The sequence below is a fragment of the Aspergillus lentulus genome (genome assembly GCF_001445615.1).
Source record: "Aspergillus lentulus DNA, contig: Alt09, strain: IFM 54703, whole genome shotgun sequence".
Taxonomy (NCBI): Eukaryota; Fungi; Ascomycota; class Eurotiomycetes; order Eurotiales; family Aspergillaceae; genus Aspergillus; species Aspergillus lentulus.
Window position 1 is genome coordinate 1,150,415 of NW_028322117.1, and position 19,166 is coordinate 1,169,580.

Below are 19,166 nucleotides of genomic sequence, written 5' to 3' on the forward strand. Positions count from 1 at the left end.
TGGGAAAGACGTAAGCTACGACATTTGGTGGAGTCACTGTCATGCTCTGTCTGTAGATACTAAGTGATGAACAAATTATTACATGACACTGAACTATGCAATAGTTATAGAATGAATGATCCAGGCCCCTTTCACTTGAATCTAGATGGTGCTCTATAAAGATGGGCTTCTTCAATTCGACGTATTCTCTACAATCTCTCCTCCAACTGCAAAGGCACACTTGTTGACCATTTTTGCCCATGCTTACGGAGATCCTTGGCTCCCCTTAGACATTCCAATTGATGCGACAGACATCGACAGACAACCAGTGGTCCAGCACTGTGGCAGTGCATGTATCTAAGAGTTTAGTGGAACCTACTAAGCCTTGAACGGCAGCGGGTCAAGCATCCTCTCGCCATTCAAATTGATTTGGTTCGCTTGCACAAGTAGGTATGGTGGGGTATACTGCAGTACCTAGTACCTTAGTACGTTCTCGGAGCACCTTAACTTGGCGACAAACATTTCTTGATGAGTTGTTTCAATCGATCCTTTATGGAAAAGATGGTCTCGAAGACTCACTCTTGTCACTAATAGTATCCCTGCATTGAAACTCTCCTTCCGTCACCCTAGGGCTGTCACCCAATGGAAAAGAGAACCATACAGGTTGAAGGCGGTTGCAGGGTCCTTGAAATGTCTGCCTTCAGACTCAGGCAGATATTCGTATATTGTACTATAAATCGAAGTTGATAAACGGCATGGCAGCGTGGCATTATGGCTTAATGTTTAGCGTTCTCATATATGGCCCGATGGACATCCTAGACCGCATCCCTGACTCTTAATTGGTGTTTCAAATACGTCAAATACAGAAAGATTATATCATCATCAAAACAGGAGTATCATTGAACAAAAGCCATACCAAGTCCAGCACTGCCTCAATCAATATTAACCTGACAGCCGTTGTCTGACCCAGATTAGCTTAGTGTTATGTTCACCGCTCTTGAAACTGGACTGTTTGCTGGTTCCTAGCTTACTGAGGAGTTGATGATTTGACTTGACTTCATGGGGAATCATCCTTTGGTCCACTTGCTAACATCTAGACTAGAACTGGGTGACCTTACAAGGCTCACAGAGTAAAGTTATTATTATTATTGAGCTCCATTATCTCCATAGCCTTATGAAGTTATCAATCTTCCTGAGTCCTTCATAGCCATGTGCCTATACATAAATTGCGGCTACTACCGGGTCTCTCGTACTTGAGCAAGGTAGTCTTGCTCCTCTTGGAGCAAGCTTGACAGTCCATATTCCCATATCTCAACAACAAGACAAGCCTGTAATACGCTGACGAGCTTCTAGGCAGCTGTCAAGGTACACTGTCTTAGGATCAACGGCCCTGTTCATAACACCGATGGCGATTAATATCATGATGGTGTTCTGTAGGCTCGCTGGCCAATCCTTCTGCCTATTGATCGGTTGACATGCAAAAGCACTCAGTTGAATGAGTGAGCTCTAATCAATCTGAAAGGATATGAAGGTAGACAGCTGAGATGATCTTTTCAACCAGCAGGATTATCACTGTTGAACAAGAGACAGTGCCGATAGTTACTCGTATTCGAACAAAGATTCCAGCGGACTCCCCCACTTTCTACCCAGTCGATAGTCCTGAGAAGATTGCTGACGTTGATCAGGGCAATCAGTCCTAATTTGCCTGTCTGCCTCTCTGCCTGGGTTACATTTTGATAGATATCCACACGAGTGTTGTGTCATCGCCCAAGCACCTAGAAGCCCCAAAGTTTAAATAAAATTGTTGGAATGCCATGAAATACAGGTCGAAAATTTTCAACTTTAAGACTGGAACACAAATTTCAGTTACTTTCTCTAAGATACTCCATAGTTCTTCTAATGATGATCCTGTAGGTATGCATGAATTCACCTCTCTAATTGTGTGAGTTTCAGATTTACCTATCTTGCTCATCATAATGAGTTTACAAATTTTCTCTTTTCCCCATTGCTCTTTTTGTTAGCTACCTTAACTCCCCGTGCTCAAGTCCTCGCTTGGTTTGATATTTACAAGAAGTGCATAAATTACAAGCCAGTCGATTTTTTCCCCTTTTCTCTTCATTTTTTTTTACCCCCTTAAGAAAAAGGGGACTGTCCAAGCCTAGGCTAAAAGTGTTCTTGTCCGGAGTAGTGTCCACCTACGGAGTAGACCACCATACAAGTACCACAGTTGAAGGTGGGTACCAAATACCATTGTTGTATGGTATCATCATTATTGTTATTGTCCGCAACCCGTCCTACCGATTATTAGATATTCCTTCTAATTTTGCATCTCGAATGAATAATTCCTGTCCTTCTCTCAACGTCTCCTTCTCGTGCGACCATCGGTACTACGTTACGTGCATTGCCATCACCACCTCCTGTTTGTTTGAGAATACCATCGGGTGTCAGAGTGGAGAAGGAAAGACACGACAGAGGGGTCAGAATCTGGAATGACAGGAGGAACGAGGCTTCAATTAGATCCTTGGAACTACTTATTTTCACCTTAAATCATACCTTACCGTGCGGCACCTAGGTACTTTCCGGAGTACATCATCTTCCTTCTCCAGCCCTGTAGGGACCAATAAGGCAGTGGCTTGCACCACCACCTTTCTCGACAACTTTCTTATAAACTACTTTACGCAACAGAACGTACCTAGGTACATACCTCCATACTCCGTCCAACTTTCTGTTGCATAGAGGTCAGAAAAGGTCCACTCACGTACCTACTGCATCTCTGCCTCAGGTTACTTCCTGGGCCTCAAATCTCTATTTTTCGCCTTTGCATCTCGGCGCTAGATCACCAACAGCTTCTCTCATTTTCTTACCATTCTAGCTGAAGACAACGCATGCGACATCGGTTTGTTTCTATTTTTCGACTCCGTCATTATCATTACATTCAGCTTCATTCAGCATATCCTCCAATCAGGTGGAATCGAGAACCTGGTGTGATTCCAGAAGAACCTAAACGCCCTGCAGTCTGGCTTTCAGCGCCCATCCCACCACCAACGCCGCCACCCTCATCACAGCCGTCTTGTACTCCGGCGGTCTTCATTTCTCCCATTTTATGATCTTCCGTCTTTAATTTTCTTTTTCTGTTCACTTCTGGTGGATCCTGGCTATCGGCTATATTCAAACTTTCTCCAGTCCCGCAAAAAGACAAGTTCCCAAACGAATCTCGCAAGAATGCTCAGTGGTTTCCGCGCCGTTTCCTGTCAATGAGTTTGCACTGACCGGCGAATTGATGGCACACAAACGGTTTTCCAGGGTTGCGCGCGAGTGTTACAGAAAGCCGTTGACGCAGCGAATCGTTGGTCCAACTGATCAAAAATAAGGACCTTTAAGGAAGAATTGGTTTCCTGCAGCCCTATCTATCTCGATGAGACCAGACCGACCTGACTTCTGGCCATTTACACGCTTTCATAGACTTTGAGATACTTCACACTCTCTTCTGACAATATTTATTCCTTCCATTTTCTATCACTTTGCCTGGTTGCAATCATCTCCTTGAGTGAACCTTGGCGACATCTGTGACGTGAAACGAATCCTTCCCTAGGGCCAGGGCTAAGAGTCTTCAGCTGTCAAACCACTGGAGCATTTCACGTTACGGTGTCTTGTCAACTTGATCCGGCTGCATTTTCTGTCCTTTCCGGTTGTTGGCTGTCTTTCGATCTGTCCATTGATGACTACGCTGTACCATGGACTTTCCGCGACTCTCCCCACCATTAATAAATGTGCACGAGATCAATAACTGTGGGTATGACCAATCTCACTCTACCGAGGGATCGCCAAAAAGCATGTCTCGACAGTCCTACTCACCCCTCAGGCCGATGCCTATACCGGCAAAATCGATAACTAACTTCGCTCCGCCGCCACTTCCTCCACCGCCGCATATCACTGACCTCGAAGATGGCCATGATGCCGGTTGGCTATTTGCGAATGCCAGAAATCATCCTGGGTCGGCGAGACTTGCGCCAATCAATCCCGGTTCTAGCCTGTTTGGAGGCCATCGTCGCCTGGAATCTGTATGCAAGACTGATCGAATGGCCTTGGATGAACTGGACGGAAGACAAAGTGGCTTGCCTGTCTCGACAAGTCCGAAGGCGCATATAAAGATAGAACCTCCGCCACCGGTGGAAGAAGGATTTCGCAATTCCATTACCATCAATGCACCCGGGCCAATATTGAAAGGCGAGCGAGATTTTTCCAGACGAAGCGTAAAGGATTCATCAGACGCATACGACCAACATCTTCTTTCCAAGATAGGCAAACCGCTTTCTCCCCGACAATCAATCAGCCTTGGTAACGATACCAAGGCCTCACTGTCGACGCTGCCCATTCCCCCGAGAAATTTTGGGGGGTTGCCATCTCCTGGGGGTTCCGATGGACCAGCGCTCGACGTGCGATGGCCAAGCAACTCTCAATCTGGCGCAGTCTCTCCTGGTACCAAGGTCAGTTGGAGAGATTATCTCGGCCACCGAAGCCCCAGTGTTGAGAGTAGCGCCCCTTCTTCAGCGGTGGAGTACGACCACTCGGCCTTTCTGCGTGACGTATATCGGCGCCGGGGAGGTGGCACAACACCACAAAGTGAAGAAACTCTTAGCTTACCGAGTCGATCAAACCGCGGAAGTTATGACCAAGGCGTTTTTTCGGATATCGAAGGTGATTTTTCCACCGATGAGTCGTTGCCCTCACGATATTTCAACCTCCGTGAAGCAACGCCACCCTATCTGGACGCTTCGAAGTCAGGTATTAAGAGGAGAGCCTCCTCACCACCGCGCGAGCCAGTGAAAGACGATAGACATGCACCCCATATTACCACAAGCAATGGCGATCTTTCTCAGCGAAGAACATCTGGACATCCGTATACCAACACCCTTTCGGTCAATGGTGGCTATACACAAAGCCACGGAAGCTTGTCTGCCGCATCGTCATTAAGTTTGAGGACTTCAGGGACGTATTCGTCAGCCGCCATGTCCATCGGAGGAAGCAGTATGACGAGTATGTCGACATTTGATCGTCCATCACCTGGGGGGTTGTCGCCAAATTCTGATTTTGACGCTCTCCATGACAAATCCCCAATCAGTTCAACTTCTCCTGGAGGACTAGCTAGTCAGCAAAGTGTGAGAAACGCACAAGTCCCCAACACAACCGATCTACGAAACGCAGATAGCACGAGAAAATTGTCTTTGCAGACTACCCTTACTGTGCCAAAATCAGCTGCGCCTAAGATGGCTGGACTGTATATCTGTGACTGTTGTCCGAAGAAACCTAAGAAGTTCGACAGTCCTGCTGAACTACGGTATGGTTTGACCATCCTATCTGCTGTGACTGATCTTTAGTAACTAATACCCTGCCTAGTGCACATGAGATGGAGAAGCAATATTCTTGCCAGTTCTGCAATAATCGGTTCAAGAATAAGAACGAGGCTGAACGTCATCAGAACTCTCTTCACTTGCGGCGTCATTCCTGGTCGTGCGCCGCCTTGCCAGGGTATCAAGCCGCTTTCCACCCTTCGACTTCCCCAACCGCGCAAACAAATTCAGGTCCTTCTCACGATGCTTGTGGCTACTGCGGCGAGGAGTTTCCGAACTTTCCGCAGCCCGATTGGGATCGCAGGTTTGAACATCTTACCTCAGTGCACAAGTTCGGGGAGTGCAACAACGGAAAGAAATTCTACCGTGCGGATCATTTTCGACAGCATCTGAAGCACAGCCACGCGGGCACAAGTGGTAAATGGACCAACGTCTTGGAGAACGCGTGCATGAAGGAAGAAGCGCCTCCGGAACCCAAAAACACCACACACAGCAGTGGAGCAGGCTCTGCTGCGCCAGCAACGACGGGGTCGCTCACGTCAAATAAGATTAGTGAGGTTCTGAGCCCGTGCTGACAACTACTGGTATGTCTGTAGGTCGTTTGGTGAAGGAGCAACGGATTGCGACGATTCTCAGGACTTTCTAGTTCTTTGATAGCAACCAATTGCTTCTAGCAGCCTCGACTCTCGTACATATGACCAGCATCTGTTTTCTCCCTTTCCTTCACGATCACTTAGGTCATATCGCTTTCGAGTTCTTCGTTCGTGGTCGCCCTATTACTTGATAGCGTCTGGACCACTGCCGCACTTCACATTCAAAAGTCTCACCTCGGATACTGAGCTTGCGAAACGCAAAGAAAAGAAATTAGGAGACTATATATAATCAGCAGATAAAGGGTTTACAGGATATACACAGGGGTGGCATTCTGAAATGACGTGACATGATCTCATCTACTTTATTTTATCATCTACTATTGCGGCTTTGGCAAGGGTATATCGGAGTCTGGGTATTTATGTGGGAGGCTGCTCGTCTGATTTTGGCCGCGCGATATAACGGTTTGGTTTCTAGGTCGATTTGGGTTTCACATCTTACTTCCCACTTCTTATCTTCTCATCTCAATCTCCGCATTCTCCTCGCCCTCTTCTTTCTCACTCACTTTAACTTCAGACCCTTGGGTCTCTCGGTCTGCGGCTCAACGGGCCATGTCTGGACTACATAGTTCAGGACAAGATATGTTGCATGCAAGGCCCAGCTGGTGCTGGGTGGCTGTATATAGACCTCCAAAAAAAAGCGTGCATGTAAAAAGGATACACAAAAAGCTAGGATACTAGTTCAGTTACCGGTATCACATGAGGTACTTCTTTTTTGCATGAGGTCACTTAAATCCGCAGTTAGGTGTAGTGTACAGTCCTAAGTAAATTGTCATCTTGCTTGAGAAACGCAGACACAAACGCCTGAAAAATGCATAGCCAACGGCCCACGGAATCGCAAAAAGGCAAAAGATTCAGGAAAGAGAAGTAGATGTCAGTAGAGAGAAAGTCCGACGAGAAATACTTCTCATCAGAGCCACGGGCCGGAGGGCGCGGAATAAGGCAGAGATGAGTTAATATTTATCCTCAATCAACCCGGCAGCTTCTTTTGCTAGTCGGAGATCCTTCCCGACCAGTCCAACGTCCTTGAAGTATAGATTGAAGGCTGATAAGAGGTCTTTGAGGCAACTCCTAACTGTATCCAGCACGAGGTCCACCTCTGGAACACGACGCGCTTTGGCCTGGGCATCGGGGTCGCTGGAGGGTGGGAAGTTCACATCCGTCCAGTGAGCATCTAGCCCGCCGTTGATGAATGGCTCAAGGACCGCGATGGTCTCTGTGAAGAGGCGCACAACCCCGGGAACATCGCTTTGTACTTTGCCGTATTGATCCTCTGCAAGACTTGCGATGAGGAGGCGGGTCAGCGACTCAATAGCATCAACGATGGAAGATAAATTTGCATGTGGTGTGCCCAAGATTATTCCAGATAACCGGCGGGCGTAAGTCTGTCGGATGATGAGGCCTATCGGCGAGCGAAGGACCTGTGCGAGCAGAGTGTGCACATTCTCTGGTTTGCTCGTCGGTCCGGTGAGCATCTTGAGCTCCCGGGAAGAAGCGAGCAATTTCTGCTTTCGTTCAGGGCTCAGCACAGCCGAGGATGCGCGGTCAAAAACATCACGAGCTCGAGCCCTAGCTGTCGGAGTCCAGTCGGGCGATTGTCCATACTTCTTGGCTGCTGAACTGAAGGCCTCTCCTATCCTCTCCTGTCGCGATACTGCTTTGGGCGAGCTCGCAAAGATGTTGTCTTCCTTGGGAGGCTCTGCTAAGCGTGGCAGAGCGTGGAGAACAGGTTGTGATTCTTTGGACTGCTCCTCAGGCTTCGCGTTTGATGTCGGGTTTTTCTTCTCATTGATCCTGTTAGAAACGCCCTCGATGACCTCAGTGGCAGACTGCAGGATCTGAGTCCAGGTGGAGCCACCTTCACGGTCGATGTCGTTAAAGATCGCCTTTCGCCGATCAGGAAATTGTTGACTGATGAGGCAGAGTTCCCAGAATGCAAAGGCCTTTACTGTCTCCTTCTTCGCCTTTAGGCCGGTCAGTAGGCTGCCGTTAGGATCCTTTGCTTCCGCTGTCAAGGGTTGGCCCAGCTTGAGAGGTTCCTTGCTGATAAACATCGAGAAGAAAAGGTTCGCGGATTGCCAGCAAAGGGTCAATAGTCCTCCGGATATGGCGGTCCGAATCATAAGGCCAAACCCAAAGTCAGGAATAACACCAGGAGGATCCGCTGCAGATCTAGGAAAATTCCAAAACAGCTTGGCGAAATACAAGGTGAAGCTCCATGCTGGCCGCCTGAGGAGTAGGACGTAGGCGAACGGGCAAATGGCTGCAACAAGTGCGCTCCTTGCGAGACCACCCCTGATCATTTCGGGTAAAGCCCTTTGGATGCGCTTGGAGACTGGCTCTAACGGATGAGTTCTGCGGTCTGAAGCACCAGAGTCTGGCTTAACCACAGGTATAGGAACGCGGTCGTAGTCGTAGTAGAGATGGACGATCGACTGGGCAATTGCCAGCAGTACATGGTAGGTATGTAGATAGATCGGTCTCTCGTTCAGTGTTGCTCGCTCGTGTGGCCTGATTCCTCTCTAGGTTAGAATAGTCCTGCAGACTCCATTTCGACTCAATTGGACACATACCTGCCCCGTTTGACCCATTCAAGTTGCGCACTTGTAGGACACGACCACTTGTAGATCTCGCTGAACCACCAAGCCGAGAACAGGTACCACCCGAAGGTTTGTATGACGTCGAGGGGGACTAGGTACTTAAACGTGCCGATCGCTGATGCAGTTGTTCTCGACCCAAGATGCATCTGACCGACGCGCAAAACGAAAACGACGAGACTGGAGAGAAAGAGGAGAACTGCGCGGAAACCGCATGCTCCAATTGGGAACCATGCCCACAAAACTAGCAGAGAAGGGGGCGAGTCAGCTACCAACTGCAGCTATAAGGAATAGCCCAATGCAGAACTTGACCACCTGTAAACCATGCCACTTACAGGATGATTTGTCTCCCAGAAGGAATGCAACAAAATAGCAAACTGAAAGCGCTAGGGCAGACGCATGAACAAATCTACGATGCAGCGCAGATGTCAGAATGCGCCTATACGGCCGAGGCCTAGCGGCGGCCATGATGAAGAATGAAAGAGGGACACTGAGATCTCTAGGTAGAGAAGTAGACGGTAAGAAATTTAGAGCATGATCAAAGTCGCCGAGCGATTTGAACCCTATACCAAGGGAATGGAAGACTGAGGTATAATGGCGCCTCTGTGGAGCTCCAGGAACGAGGCCGATGCGTTGACAGCTTGCCCGAATGCGATGATAAAATAATAATTGAAGCTTTTTGGGCAAAGCATCAAAACACACCAGCCACAGCCCTGTTGGTCAGGTGATGAGGCTAGATGATGAAGGTAGATTACGCTATTCCGCTTGCAGATTTCCAAGGCACAGCCGCACCAGATACATCATGTGATGGAAGCATGCAGATCCGGGCATCAACAGTGCTCCTCCAAGGCAACATCCGCATGTTGATGCATCATCCTGTCGCAACATACCTAACCCTCTATCACTTAATTCCAACATAACGACGCACATCATGTCCTTCGATCGTTTGAACTCACTAGAGGCGCAGCCTACTACTATGCGCCGTTCTGAAGATCCTCACTACCGTGATGACCCCGACTTTGATCGTCTAACAGAGAGTCTCTCAAACCAGTTGTTCACGTTAACCTCGAATATCACTCGGTTGTCGGACCAGATCGCGCTTTTAGGAACGAAAAGGGACACTGAGCGGGTGCGGGAACGAGTTCACAATCTGCTCGAGGAAACTCGATCGGGGTTCAAGCATGTAGGCGAAGGGATCAAGAAAGTCCAGATGTGGGAGGATGTTAATGTATGTTGCCGGAATATATTGTGTGTTGCTCCCCTTGGCTGCGACTAATACTACTTAGCCTTCACAAAAATGGACTCAACAGAAGCTGTCTTCGGAGTTCAAGGCGACACTGGAGGAGTTCCAGACCGTTCAGCGTCGAGCTTTGGAGAAGCAAAGAGCGTCTGCAGTTGCCGCTCGCACGGCAGTGGAGGAGGGGGAGCATGCGCCAGCAGATGGTACCTCCCATGAGCAACAACAATTGCTCGAGGAGCAGCCTCGTCTCGCCAACCAAGATGAGGTGGACTTCCAGGAGGCTCTTATCATTGAGCGCGAAGCGGAGATTCGCAACATTGAGCAAAGCGTGGGCGAGCTGAATGAACTATTCCGTGACGTCGCGCATATTGTTCACGAGCAAGGAGGCCAGCTGGATATCATTAGCGAGAACGTGGAGAGAGTTACTACGGACACTCGGGGCGCGAACGTCGAGCTTCGTAGCGCCAGCAGATACCAAAAGAACGCTCGGAACAAGGCTTGCTGCCTCCTTCTTATTCTCGCCGTGATTTTGGTCATTATTGTCCTAGCAGTCACACTCGGATAGTCTGCTATGACTGTATCGGACACCCCGGATTACTTCGATTGGCCTTTCTCGAACCGACTACCCTTTCACCTTCCCTCTTACGACCGATATCCCCACCTGTACGATTCCATGTATGATTTTACCTTGAATTGCTGGTACCGATTCACCACACTCATGACTTGTTTCCTTTGATGAACGACAGGCGCATTTGGAGTGAAGAATATTTCATTAAGAGTCCTGCTTTGCGCGCTTGTTCCTTATCATACATAGCTGCTGTTATACAAGAACATACATCGAGATAATTGCTGCTAATATACACCCAAACTCCTTTTCGCCTCTTATGTGCAAGCGGGGAATAATAAATAATCCAGTTAACTGTTCGACATAGACGCGTGCTCTATAGCCCTGTAAAGCGTCTGAATCTCATCCTCCAGCCCTCGAACGTATTGAGCTTTGGCCGTACGTCGAGGTAGAAACTGAGTTTCCCTGGCCCCGCGTTGGCCGTCAATCCAGCTGCACCGCCGTCCGTTCCTGATGACTTCCCTTGGTAGAAATCAATGACGTACTCAACACGCTCGCCATCACACCTTTCTACCACCCAGTCATGTCGGTCGAACGGCTTCTGGTATCCTAGCAAGCTATTGAACCGGGCACGGGGACTGAGAAACTGGGGATCGACGCCCAGCCCGCGGAATGAATACAGTTTTGGTCCACCGCATCTCTTGCTACCAGGATCTGACGACGGCGCCTGATTTTCCCATTCGAGGATCTGCCTCCAGGCACGCTCGTTGACGGCGTTATGGATGGGGATAATCGATGCTACTGTTGTCGCCAGCTCGGACGCGGAGCCTGTGGTCGCAGGTGTATTTCCTTTCCGTACTAGAGCCTCGAAGAATTGTCGCTCAGATGGATAGATCCAATTGCCTGTATTCTGGTCATGACCCGTCTCAGCCTCTGCATTCGATGGTGTGCCGTGCGATGCGGCATACGGCGACGGACATGCGGCGGGAGCTTCGGAGGACGATGCTCGTGATGAGGCCTCGAAGGCTCGTGGTATGCTGCTCACTTCACGATCGGTGGACAAAGGCCGTTGAAGCTTTGTCTTCGCTTTCTCTTCTTCGCCAGGTAGAGGATGGGGAGCTCCGCCCGAAGCCTTGTGCTGCTGCAACCATACCTCACGGGTTTTGTGGTCGACAGGACAGGTTGCAGCGGCAGCTGAGTCTGCAGGGGGGACGGATGGTGTACTTGCACCGGCGCCCATTTTGATGAATTGCAGACAACCAATCCAAGACAAGATGTACGATCTCAGGATCTATCTCACTGAAGCACCCATAAAAATTGCTGGATTAGTCAAAGAGGTTCGGAAGGCGGAGAAGGATTTCGGACGGTTGACAGCCTTTCACCGCCTTTCACTTTCGAGAGGTACACCGCACTGGTTCGGATTGTAGAGTGCGCTGATTGCCCGAAAGGGTAACGCCCGAGATGGTCAAATAATCCGCAGCCCCTCATCAACAATTGAGTTTATAGTACACCACTTTTCACCCCCTGCTGTCGACAGAAACGCAAATCCCTTGCATCGAACAAGATGGCCGCTACTTGTGATCGTACCGTCTATCGGGCTACCACTACCGCCCCGGTCAATATTGCTGTTATTAAGTGAGTTGACTGTCGACCCCTAATCCGTCTTGTGGTAATTCTCGTTTTCTCCTAACAGGGTACTCTAGATATTGGGGTAAAAGAGATGCATCTTTGAATCTGCCGACCAATTCCTCCCTCTCCGTTACCCTTTCTCAGGCCTCCCTCCGAACCCTCACTACCGCCTCCTGCTCAGCTATCTACCCCGCCGCAGACGAGCTCGTCTTGAACGGCAAGCCCCAGGATATTCAGTCCTCCAAACGCACCCTCGCTTGTCTCTCCAATCTACGCTCCCTCCGTCAGGCTCTCGAAAATGCCGACCCCTCATTGCCTAAACTGTCTACTCTACCATTGCGAATTGTTTCCGAGAACAACTTCCCCACCGCTGCTGGTCTCGCGAGCTCAGCCGCTGGTTTCGCAGCACTTGTCCGTGCCATAGCGGATCTTTATCAGCTTCCACAGTCTCCACTGGAGCTCAGCCGCATTGCGCGTCAGGGCTCCGGCTCTGCTTGTCGGTCTCTGATGGGCGGTTATGTTGCCTGGCGTGCTGGCGAGCGGGAAGATGGTAGCGACAGTCTGGCTGAGGAAGTCGCTCCTGCATCTGATTGGCCTGAGATGCGTGCAATCATTCTGGTGGTTAGTGCCGAGAAGAAAGACGTTCCCAGTACAGAGGGTATGCAGACTACTGTTGCTACCTCGAGTCTCTTTGCCACTCGGGCCACATCTGTTGTCCCTGAGCGGATGGCCGCCATTGAGACGGCAATCCAGAACAAGGACTTCCCTACCTTTGCCGAAATCACTATGCGTGACTCTAACAGCTTCCACGCAACTTGCCTCGACTCCTGGCCTCCGATCTTCTACATGAACGATGTCTCTAGAGCCGCCGTGAGACTCGTCCACGACATCAACCGTGCTGTTGGCCGGACTGTGTGCGCTTACACGTTTGACGCTGGCCCGAATGCCGTTATCTACTACCTTGAGAAAGACTCGGAGGTGGTCGCAGGAACCGTCAAGGCTATTTTGGGCCCCAACACGGAAGGGTTCGACGGCCCATTCTACGATATCTTGAAGAATGTCACTGCTCCAGGCGTGCCTCTGGAGAAGGTTGACTCTAGAGTTGTTGATGTCCTGAAGAACGGCATCAGCCGCGTCATTTTGACTGGTGTCGGGGAGGGTCCTGTCAGTGTGGAGGATCATCTTGTCAGCGCAACGGGTGATATTCTCTCTTCTTGAAATGCTATGAGCACTGCAAAACATCTTAATCAGCTATGTACAAGTGCCCTGGAATATGGTGCTTGATACGAAAAGATACCCAGCTGTGGTCATTTTCTTTACTTCTGAATTGTCCATTATGGCTTTAATCACAACGTTCAGTCATGCACATCTAAATATTAAGCTACAACTGCATATCATGTATTTTACAGCATTGCATGGTGCGACGTCCATTAGCACGTGGTCCAGACACTGTTGGAATTCGGGTTTATATTTCCTTTTTATCTATCCAGTATTACCTCAGCAGATAGTGGCCCAACAAACATACTCAAAACTCATTCATGTCAGGAGACTAGTTCAGCAGGGCAGATTTCTTCATTTCTCTGACCGGTGGGACTTCCCGCCCTGGATTACTGGTGCCGAGCACGGACGTGACACTCTCAGCGAACACGCGCTGTCCCCCACGAGGTCTAAGTTCTTCGGCGCCGCCAACATCTTCCCTGTCGAGTCCCTCTGCATTTTCACTCTCGTCTTGTTCCGGGACGCCGAACACTTCGTCCTTACTCTCAGCGCACATCTTTAGCACTTCCTGCATAGCTTTTTCAATAGCAACGGCGCGCTCGCGCATCCCCCGCCGCAGGAGTGCGTCAACAAGCGTCTCCACCTCGGGAACAGTCGAGTTGACCCGTTCAATGAGTCGCCGCACACTGTTGACCAGGTACTCCTCTTCGTAGACCGTGCCCTTCTTACCACGCGCCCGCTTTCGCTCCTCCCGTCGCCGGGTCTTGGACGTGTGCCGTGAGGATGTCGTTTTCCCAGTGTACCTCGTAAACATGGTGCGGCCAGCCAATGTGGAGGCGTCCGTGGGAGCCAGAGAAACGTTATCTGGAATATCGACTCCGAGGTCGCCGGTGGTGGGATCACCACCGAAATACGCCAGGGGATCGGCAGCTCGGCGTTCACGTAGTTCTCGGACACGTGGGACCTGGGCGTTCAACTGTGACCTGAAGTCGGCGAGGAGGTCCGTCGTGGTTCCCATGGCATCTGCGAGACCTGTGTCCACAATCTCCGGGATCAGATCCTTTTTGCCGTGGAGCGCGAGGATACGCGTGGCGTCTGCGAAGCGAGAGCCGCGGCAGAGGAGGCGGGCAGCTGCCGGGATGTCGTGCAGGTGCTCAGCGTGGATTTGAGCTGCAGAGACGTAGTCGCGGCTTTCTTCTGTCAATGTAGTCGATAGAGCAAGCGCGTGTGCGGTGAGGTCGGCATCCGATAGAGGAACCATTAGGGCACAGTATAGGGACTCGCGCCAGAGGTGCGCCAGGTGATAGCACTTGTATGCATCTTCGTAGAGCGAGAGACTCTCGTAAGCTAGAAAGAAATCAGCATCAGTGTGCTCGCGTGCTACTCGGCGGCATTATCTAAGACTGGAAGAGACGCACCGATTCCTGCTTCCTTGTATTTGGAGTGGTCGTGCAGGAAGTCAGCATATATATGTGTTATGTCACGCAGCTGCTCTGGCTGATATTTGAACAAGTCAATCGCTTCTTTGTACAGCTCATGTTTTATGACATAGGTGCGTATCTCGTCATAGGCGTTCAGAGTGTGGAGATGCTTCAGAGCCTTGGCCCAGCGGCCAAGATAGTTGTCAATTTCAAAACGGCGTCGATCGTCGGGAAGCTGCTGGAGTTTCCGCAGGAATGGGAGGTATTCTCGGGGGTCCTGCACGAAATTAGAGACTCGTTCGCCAGCCAGACGGCGCCAATCTTACCCTTTGAGCCTGTTGAGCAACCAACAAAGTGAGCTCAAGGTCGTAGAGACCCAATGCATGGTCGTATAGACGGTGAGCATCAGTGAGGAAACACATATGCTCAATTGCATCCTCTGCTTGCTCCGCGCTTTGTTCTGTAGGACGGTCAGCAACTGGCAAAGGAGTACTCATGACTGTAATCAGACCTCTCAGGCGAGCGACAAGCTGAAGTCCAGCTTCGAGATCCGGTGGCGATTTGCAAACATGTGCAGTGACTAGGTTATGCAAGTTGGTGTCTAAGCGTTTCTCAAGGGTGGCCAAAAAAGCATCGCAGATCCGGTTGACCTTGCTGGTCTTGGTTGTCGGCTTGAAAGAGGTTGTACCCTCCGGCCGAACTGTGGTTTGAACCTCCTTGGGTGTCTTCAAGGTGTCCTTGTACAATGTTTGCGAGACGTCGTCCTCACTGAGGGCCGGTCAGCAACGCTCTCGAGAGGGAAAAGCCAGGCCGTTAACTCACCTCAGCCGAGATAGGAATTCATCAATGAAATCGACTCTCTTCACTTGATCCACAAATAATGCAACGTTTTCCAGGAATTGTTCAGGTGCATAATCATGGAGGATGTTCAAGTCTACCATCTGGCTGCGGCAGGCAAGGAACGCGGAGCGGTAGTCCTTTCTGTCGATGTAGTTTCTGATGCCGGCCAAAACAAGCGCTCGAGGGTAGATTGTCTCTATGTTGCCCCTGGGCGCCTGGAGGGTGACAGCGAACTTAGAGGGCATGACGGATACCAGTTTACTTCCACGTTCGATATTACGGCATCGTTCGTCTGTCTCGGGGGTGTCGGCAGGAACTTCCATCTCTGCAATTTGAAATTAGCCATTAGAATTTGGTGATGAGATCGGAATACTCAACAAACCTTCTGCTTTTGTCAAGTGAACAAACTTGAGAAGATGCTGGGAAGTAGTAAACAAGACGTGTGCTTGGGTCACGAGAAAGGACGTGCAGTTCTTTGCAAGGAGCTGGTTATTTGCATAAAGGGCTCCGGTCCTTGATAATGAAATTAAAATGCGCTTTCAAGCCGTCAGCCGGGATTCAGTCAATTGTAAGCAAAGAAGATAATACCTCATCATCTGACAAGTGGACAGCCCGAGACCAGTGAGTGTCGACAGCAGGGCTCTGGTCCCAGGAGTCCACTTGGACGTCTTCTTCGGAGAGGGCCTTCAGGATAGAGTACGCGATTGGACGTCCAGATTGACGGACATGCGAAAACCACAGAGCCTCATGTCCAACAGTCGGGAAAATTGTGAGAATCTGCTCCGAGTCTGTTGTTTGGTAGACTGTCGTCGTTGATCGTGTCTCGAGCGTTGTCCTTTGAATACAGGCACTGTTAGGTCCGCTGTTCCTGAGAATGTAGACTTCATTCTCGTTCAAAAAAGCGATCTGTCGCGGCCGATTGTCTACATTGTCCGGCAAGGGATGGCTAGATTCGAGTACTGGAGAAAGAACAGGACGAGTCTTCAGTGACCACATGTAGATAGAGAAGCAATCTCTCATAAGGACAGCTATCCGGGTGCCAGACTTGCTGAATGCGACATCGACAACGTTCGAGTCCACTGGCACGTCGTTGTGAGCCATTGGGGGAGGAACTCCAGATAGCCTTAGGGGCGTCAACTTCAGGGTTTCTTTTGCGAATTAGCATGAAGCTCTGCTCATCAGATGCGGATACAAACATACTTCCATCGATCACAGCAACAGCACCGACGTCATGAGGTGCGACGGTCGAACCATGGGAAACGTCGAAGACAAAATCCAGGTCCAGAATAGACGCTAAGAAAGGATCATCAGCACGTATATGGAACAGTCATCGGAGTGCCAAGTACCTGAGCCACAAGCAACAGAGCGTAGAGCCTTCTCTTGATGCCATTTGAAGGCAAAGGGATGAGGATAATCCGGGTTGACCACCACAGGAACCTCATTCTTGAGATAATAGTGGTAGTTACCCATGGTCCAGAACTGTATACGATCTCGAAACAATACAGCAAGGACTGTTGAATCGACATTCCAGCTGAGGTGAATATCCGAGGCCCAGGATGCTCTTTCTTCCTCGGTGAGGCGAAGCGAGAACTCTCCATGGCGCAAGCCGTTTCTCTCGAAAAATACCACATCGACCTTGTCTTCAAGTCTCTGAATTCCAGCAATCAGATTGCCGTAGGGCCGCCAGCTAAGGGCACCTTCTAGACCGTCGACTGGCTCGCTCACGCTGTCCAAAGTGCCTTCTCTGGAGTAGACTCTAATCACGCGACGAACACCCGCTTCGATACTGTTCACAGCAACGTAAGCACCGTCACCGCGCCAGCTGATAGTAGTTCTGCCGTCATCGTTGCTGCTCAATCGGCCCTCGTCGACCTTTTCAGGTATCGTGGGGTCCCTGAGGGCTTTGGCTCTCTTTCCTTGAAATTGTGTCTCTCGCTTGCCCCAGCCCACGGAAACATGCTGAGATGCCTTAAGATCTTCGGGGGTGAATGTGATTTCAGCAACATTCTCAAACTCTCTAGTCATATAGAGAAAGGTATTGGCTCTAGTTGCGAGAGCCAGTAGCTCCTCATCTGGAGACCAAGCGGCAGCTGCGATGCCAACATCGACTGAACCCACGATCTCGATCTTATCTTCGCCCGGAAGGGGGTCTTCACGGACGATGACGATATCACCTCCCTCCAAGACCAAACACGCGGTGAGATTGTCCGCGAAGTAATGTAGTGAGAGAACCCGATCGCAGCGCAAATCAGGCAGCGGGCAAGGCGCATCCCAGGATGCGATGCATTCAAATACTTCTGCGCCTACAGGGTCCGAAAAGTAGCTGTCTTGGTGTTTCCTCCGAAGCTCAATGATGGGGTTTGCCTCTGTAGGTCCAAAGGTACAAATTACAGCGTCCGAAGCTGTATCCCACGCGGTAGCCGTGAGAGGAAGCTCATTCTGAAGACGCACCTCGGCGAGGCGCACGTTTTTCAAGTTGCGCATCTTTCAAGATATTGAAGATTTTACCCCGCCATGTATCGCCGAGGCTTGCACAAGTAAATAGTCGATTTAATGTAATCAATTAATCGACTTCATGAAAAGGCCTTTGTGGAATACTCTCAAAAAGGATTAGTGCTTTTCATGTACAATTAATTGTGTTGTCTGCGGACTGCAAACATAGCTGTGCCGACCAAAGATTTTTAATTTTCGGACGGACAAGAGTGAGCGCTCGACCAATGACTTCATTCATATTCTAACGGGCATCAACCCATCTACCACAATCCACTACAGCCAACGACTACGAGGAACGGAAGACAGTAAATAAAATAGACCGCAAAGAACTGCTGCCTCGACCACTGAATTGTAAACTTTGTACATAATACCGAATGCTTCAAGTATAGGATACATTTCCCGCCATTTCCCAATGCCCAAGGATGCCGAGGCGCGAGAACTTTCAGCGTAAGCGAGCTTCTTAACGGGTCTTGTAGGTTTGCCAAACTGTATAGGAGCACTGTTAGAATATATGATCCTGCGTTCGGCTACTGAGGACGTACCAGCAATGGCGAAGGGAGCACCGAAACCGGTGACTACATTCAGAAGTCAGCGTGATTCATTGCCTGCATCTCGGACATTCAATTGGGAGTACGAACTCATGAAAGCCCAGTATCTCCAGAAGAAGTACTTGGTCAGAGGGTTGAAGGGAATGTTGGAGCGAGGGCCCTCAGCGTAGTGGTACGGACTGCCGAGCTGGGCCCGGGTGGTGGAAAAGCCACGACGGGCGACGAAGGAAGTGGCCATTCTGGCGCGGAGAGCAGAAGCGGCGTTCATCTTGAACATACTAGTCAGAACCAATTGAAAGTAGAGGTAGTCAAAAAGTAACAATTACGCACCTTGAGGGAAGCAGGAGACACGATACCGTCGAAGTAACCCGATAATCGACCATCCGGAAGGGAAGAGAAGGAGTGGAACGATACAGCTTCGGCGGCTCCCCGGGACCACAATCACGTGATTTTATTGCACCGAAGTAGCAGGTTTTGCCGGCGGTGATAACAGTTTTCTCAAAAAAACCGTTTCTGCCCAATCACACGCCGCCTTCCTCAGAAGGAACATTGAAATTTCTGGGTCGATCGCAGAGAAACGACAGACGTCTCGGCTCAACTTGGCCTTAGTCTCTGCCATCTGTGGCTGATTCTGG

General features: G+C 50.0%; 7 protein-coding genes across 7 annotated transcripts; 3 read left to right on the top strand and 4 right to left on the bottom strand.

Moving 5' to 3' along the window:
• Positions 1–3,845: 3,845 nt before the first annotated feature.
• Positions 3,846–5,905, top strand: znfA (putative C2H2 finger domain protein; the record flags this gene model as incomplete). The annotated part of the gene is made up of 2 exons (XM_033555375.2): positions 3,846–5,317; positions 5,377–5,905. 2 exons carry the CDS (start codon positions 3,846–3,848, stop codon positions 5,903–5,905), a joined length of 2,001 nt encoding a protein of 666 aa, XP_033411266.1.
• A 1,028-nt stretch (positions 5,906–6,933) lies between these two features.
• Positions 6,934–9,045, bottom strand: ALT_5193 (nucleoporin NDC1; the record flags this gene model as incomplete). The annotated part of the gene is made up of 3 exons (XM_089599880.1): positions 6,934–8,491; positions 8,554–8,845; positions 8,913–9,045. 3 exons carry the CDS (start codon positions 9,043–9,045, stop codon positions 6,934–6,936), a joined length of 1,983 nt encoding a protein of 660 aa, XP_089455757.1.
• Positions 9,046–9,508: 463 nt separating this feature from the next.
• Positions 9,509–10,382, top strand: ALT_5194 (SNAP receptor PEP12; the record flags this gene model as incomplete). The annotated part of the gene is made up of 2 exons (XM_033555373.1): positions 9,509–9,805; positions 9,864–10,382. 2 exons carry the CDS (start codon positions 9,509–9,511, stop codon positions 10,380–10,382), a joined length of 816 nt encoding a protein of 271 aa, XP_033411264.1.
• A 376-nt stretch (positions 10,383–10,758) lies between these two features.
• Positions 10,759–11,622, bottom strand: ALT_5195 (cytochrome c1 heme lyase CYT2; the record flags this gene model as incomplete). Its single annotated transcript, XM_033555372.1, has 1 exon — positions 10,759–11,622. One exon carries the CDS (start codon positions 11,620–11,622, stop codon positions 10,759–10,761), a length of 864 nt encoding a protein of 287 aa, XP_033411263.1.
• Positions 11,623–11,946: 324 nt separating this feature from the next.
• Positions 11,947–13,229, top strand: mvd1 (diphosphomevalonate decarboxylase MVD1; the record flags this gene model as incomplete). The annotated part of the gene is made up of 2 exons (XM_033555371.2): positions 11,947–12,017; positions 12,086–13,229. The coding sequence occupies 2 exons, from the start codon at positions 11,947–11,949 to the stop codon at positions 13,227–13,229; spliced, it is 1,215 nt and encodes a 404-aa protein (XP_033411262.2).
• Positions 13,230–13,560: 331 nt separating this feature from the next.
• Positions 13,561–17,974, bottom strand: ALT_5197 (Elongator subunit IKI3; the record flags this gene model as incomplete). The annotated part of the gene is made up of 8 exons (XM_089599881.1): positions 13,561–14,576; positions 14,648–14,927; positions 14,977–15,418; positions 15,473–15,815; positions 15,873–16,026; positions 16,079–16,638; positions 16,691–16,783; positions 16,837–17,974. The coding sequence occupies 8 exons, from the start codon at positions 17,972–17,974 to the stop codon at positions 13,561–13,563; spliced, it is 4,026 nt and encodes a 1,341-aa protein (XP_089455758.1).
• Positions 17,975–18,443: 469 nt separating this feature from the next.
• ALT_5198 (cytochrome c oxidase VIIc family protein) lies at positions 18,444–18,769 on the bottom strand (the record flags this gene model as incomplete). The annotated part of the gene is made up of 3 exons (XM_033555369.2): positions 18,444–18,469; positions 18,526–18,558; positions 18,622–18,769. 3 exons carry the CDS (start codon positions 18,767–18,769, stop codon positions 18,444–18,446), a joined length of 207 nt encoding a protein of 68 aa, XP_033411260.2.
• Between the last annotated feature and the right edge of the window lie 397 nt (positions 18,770–19,166).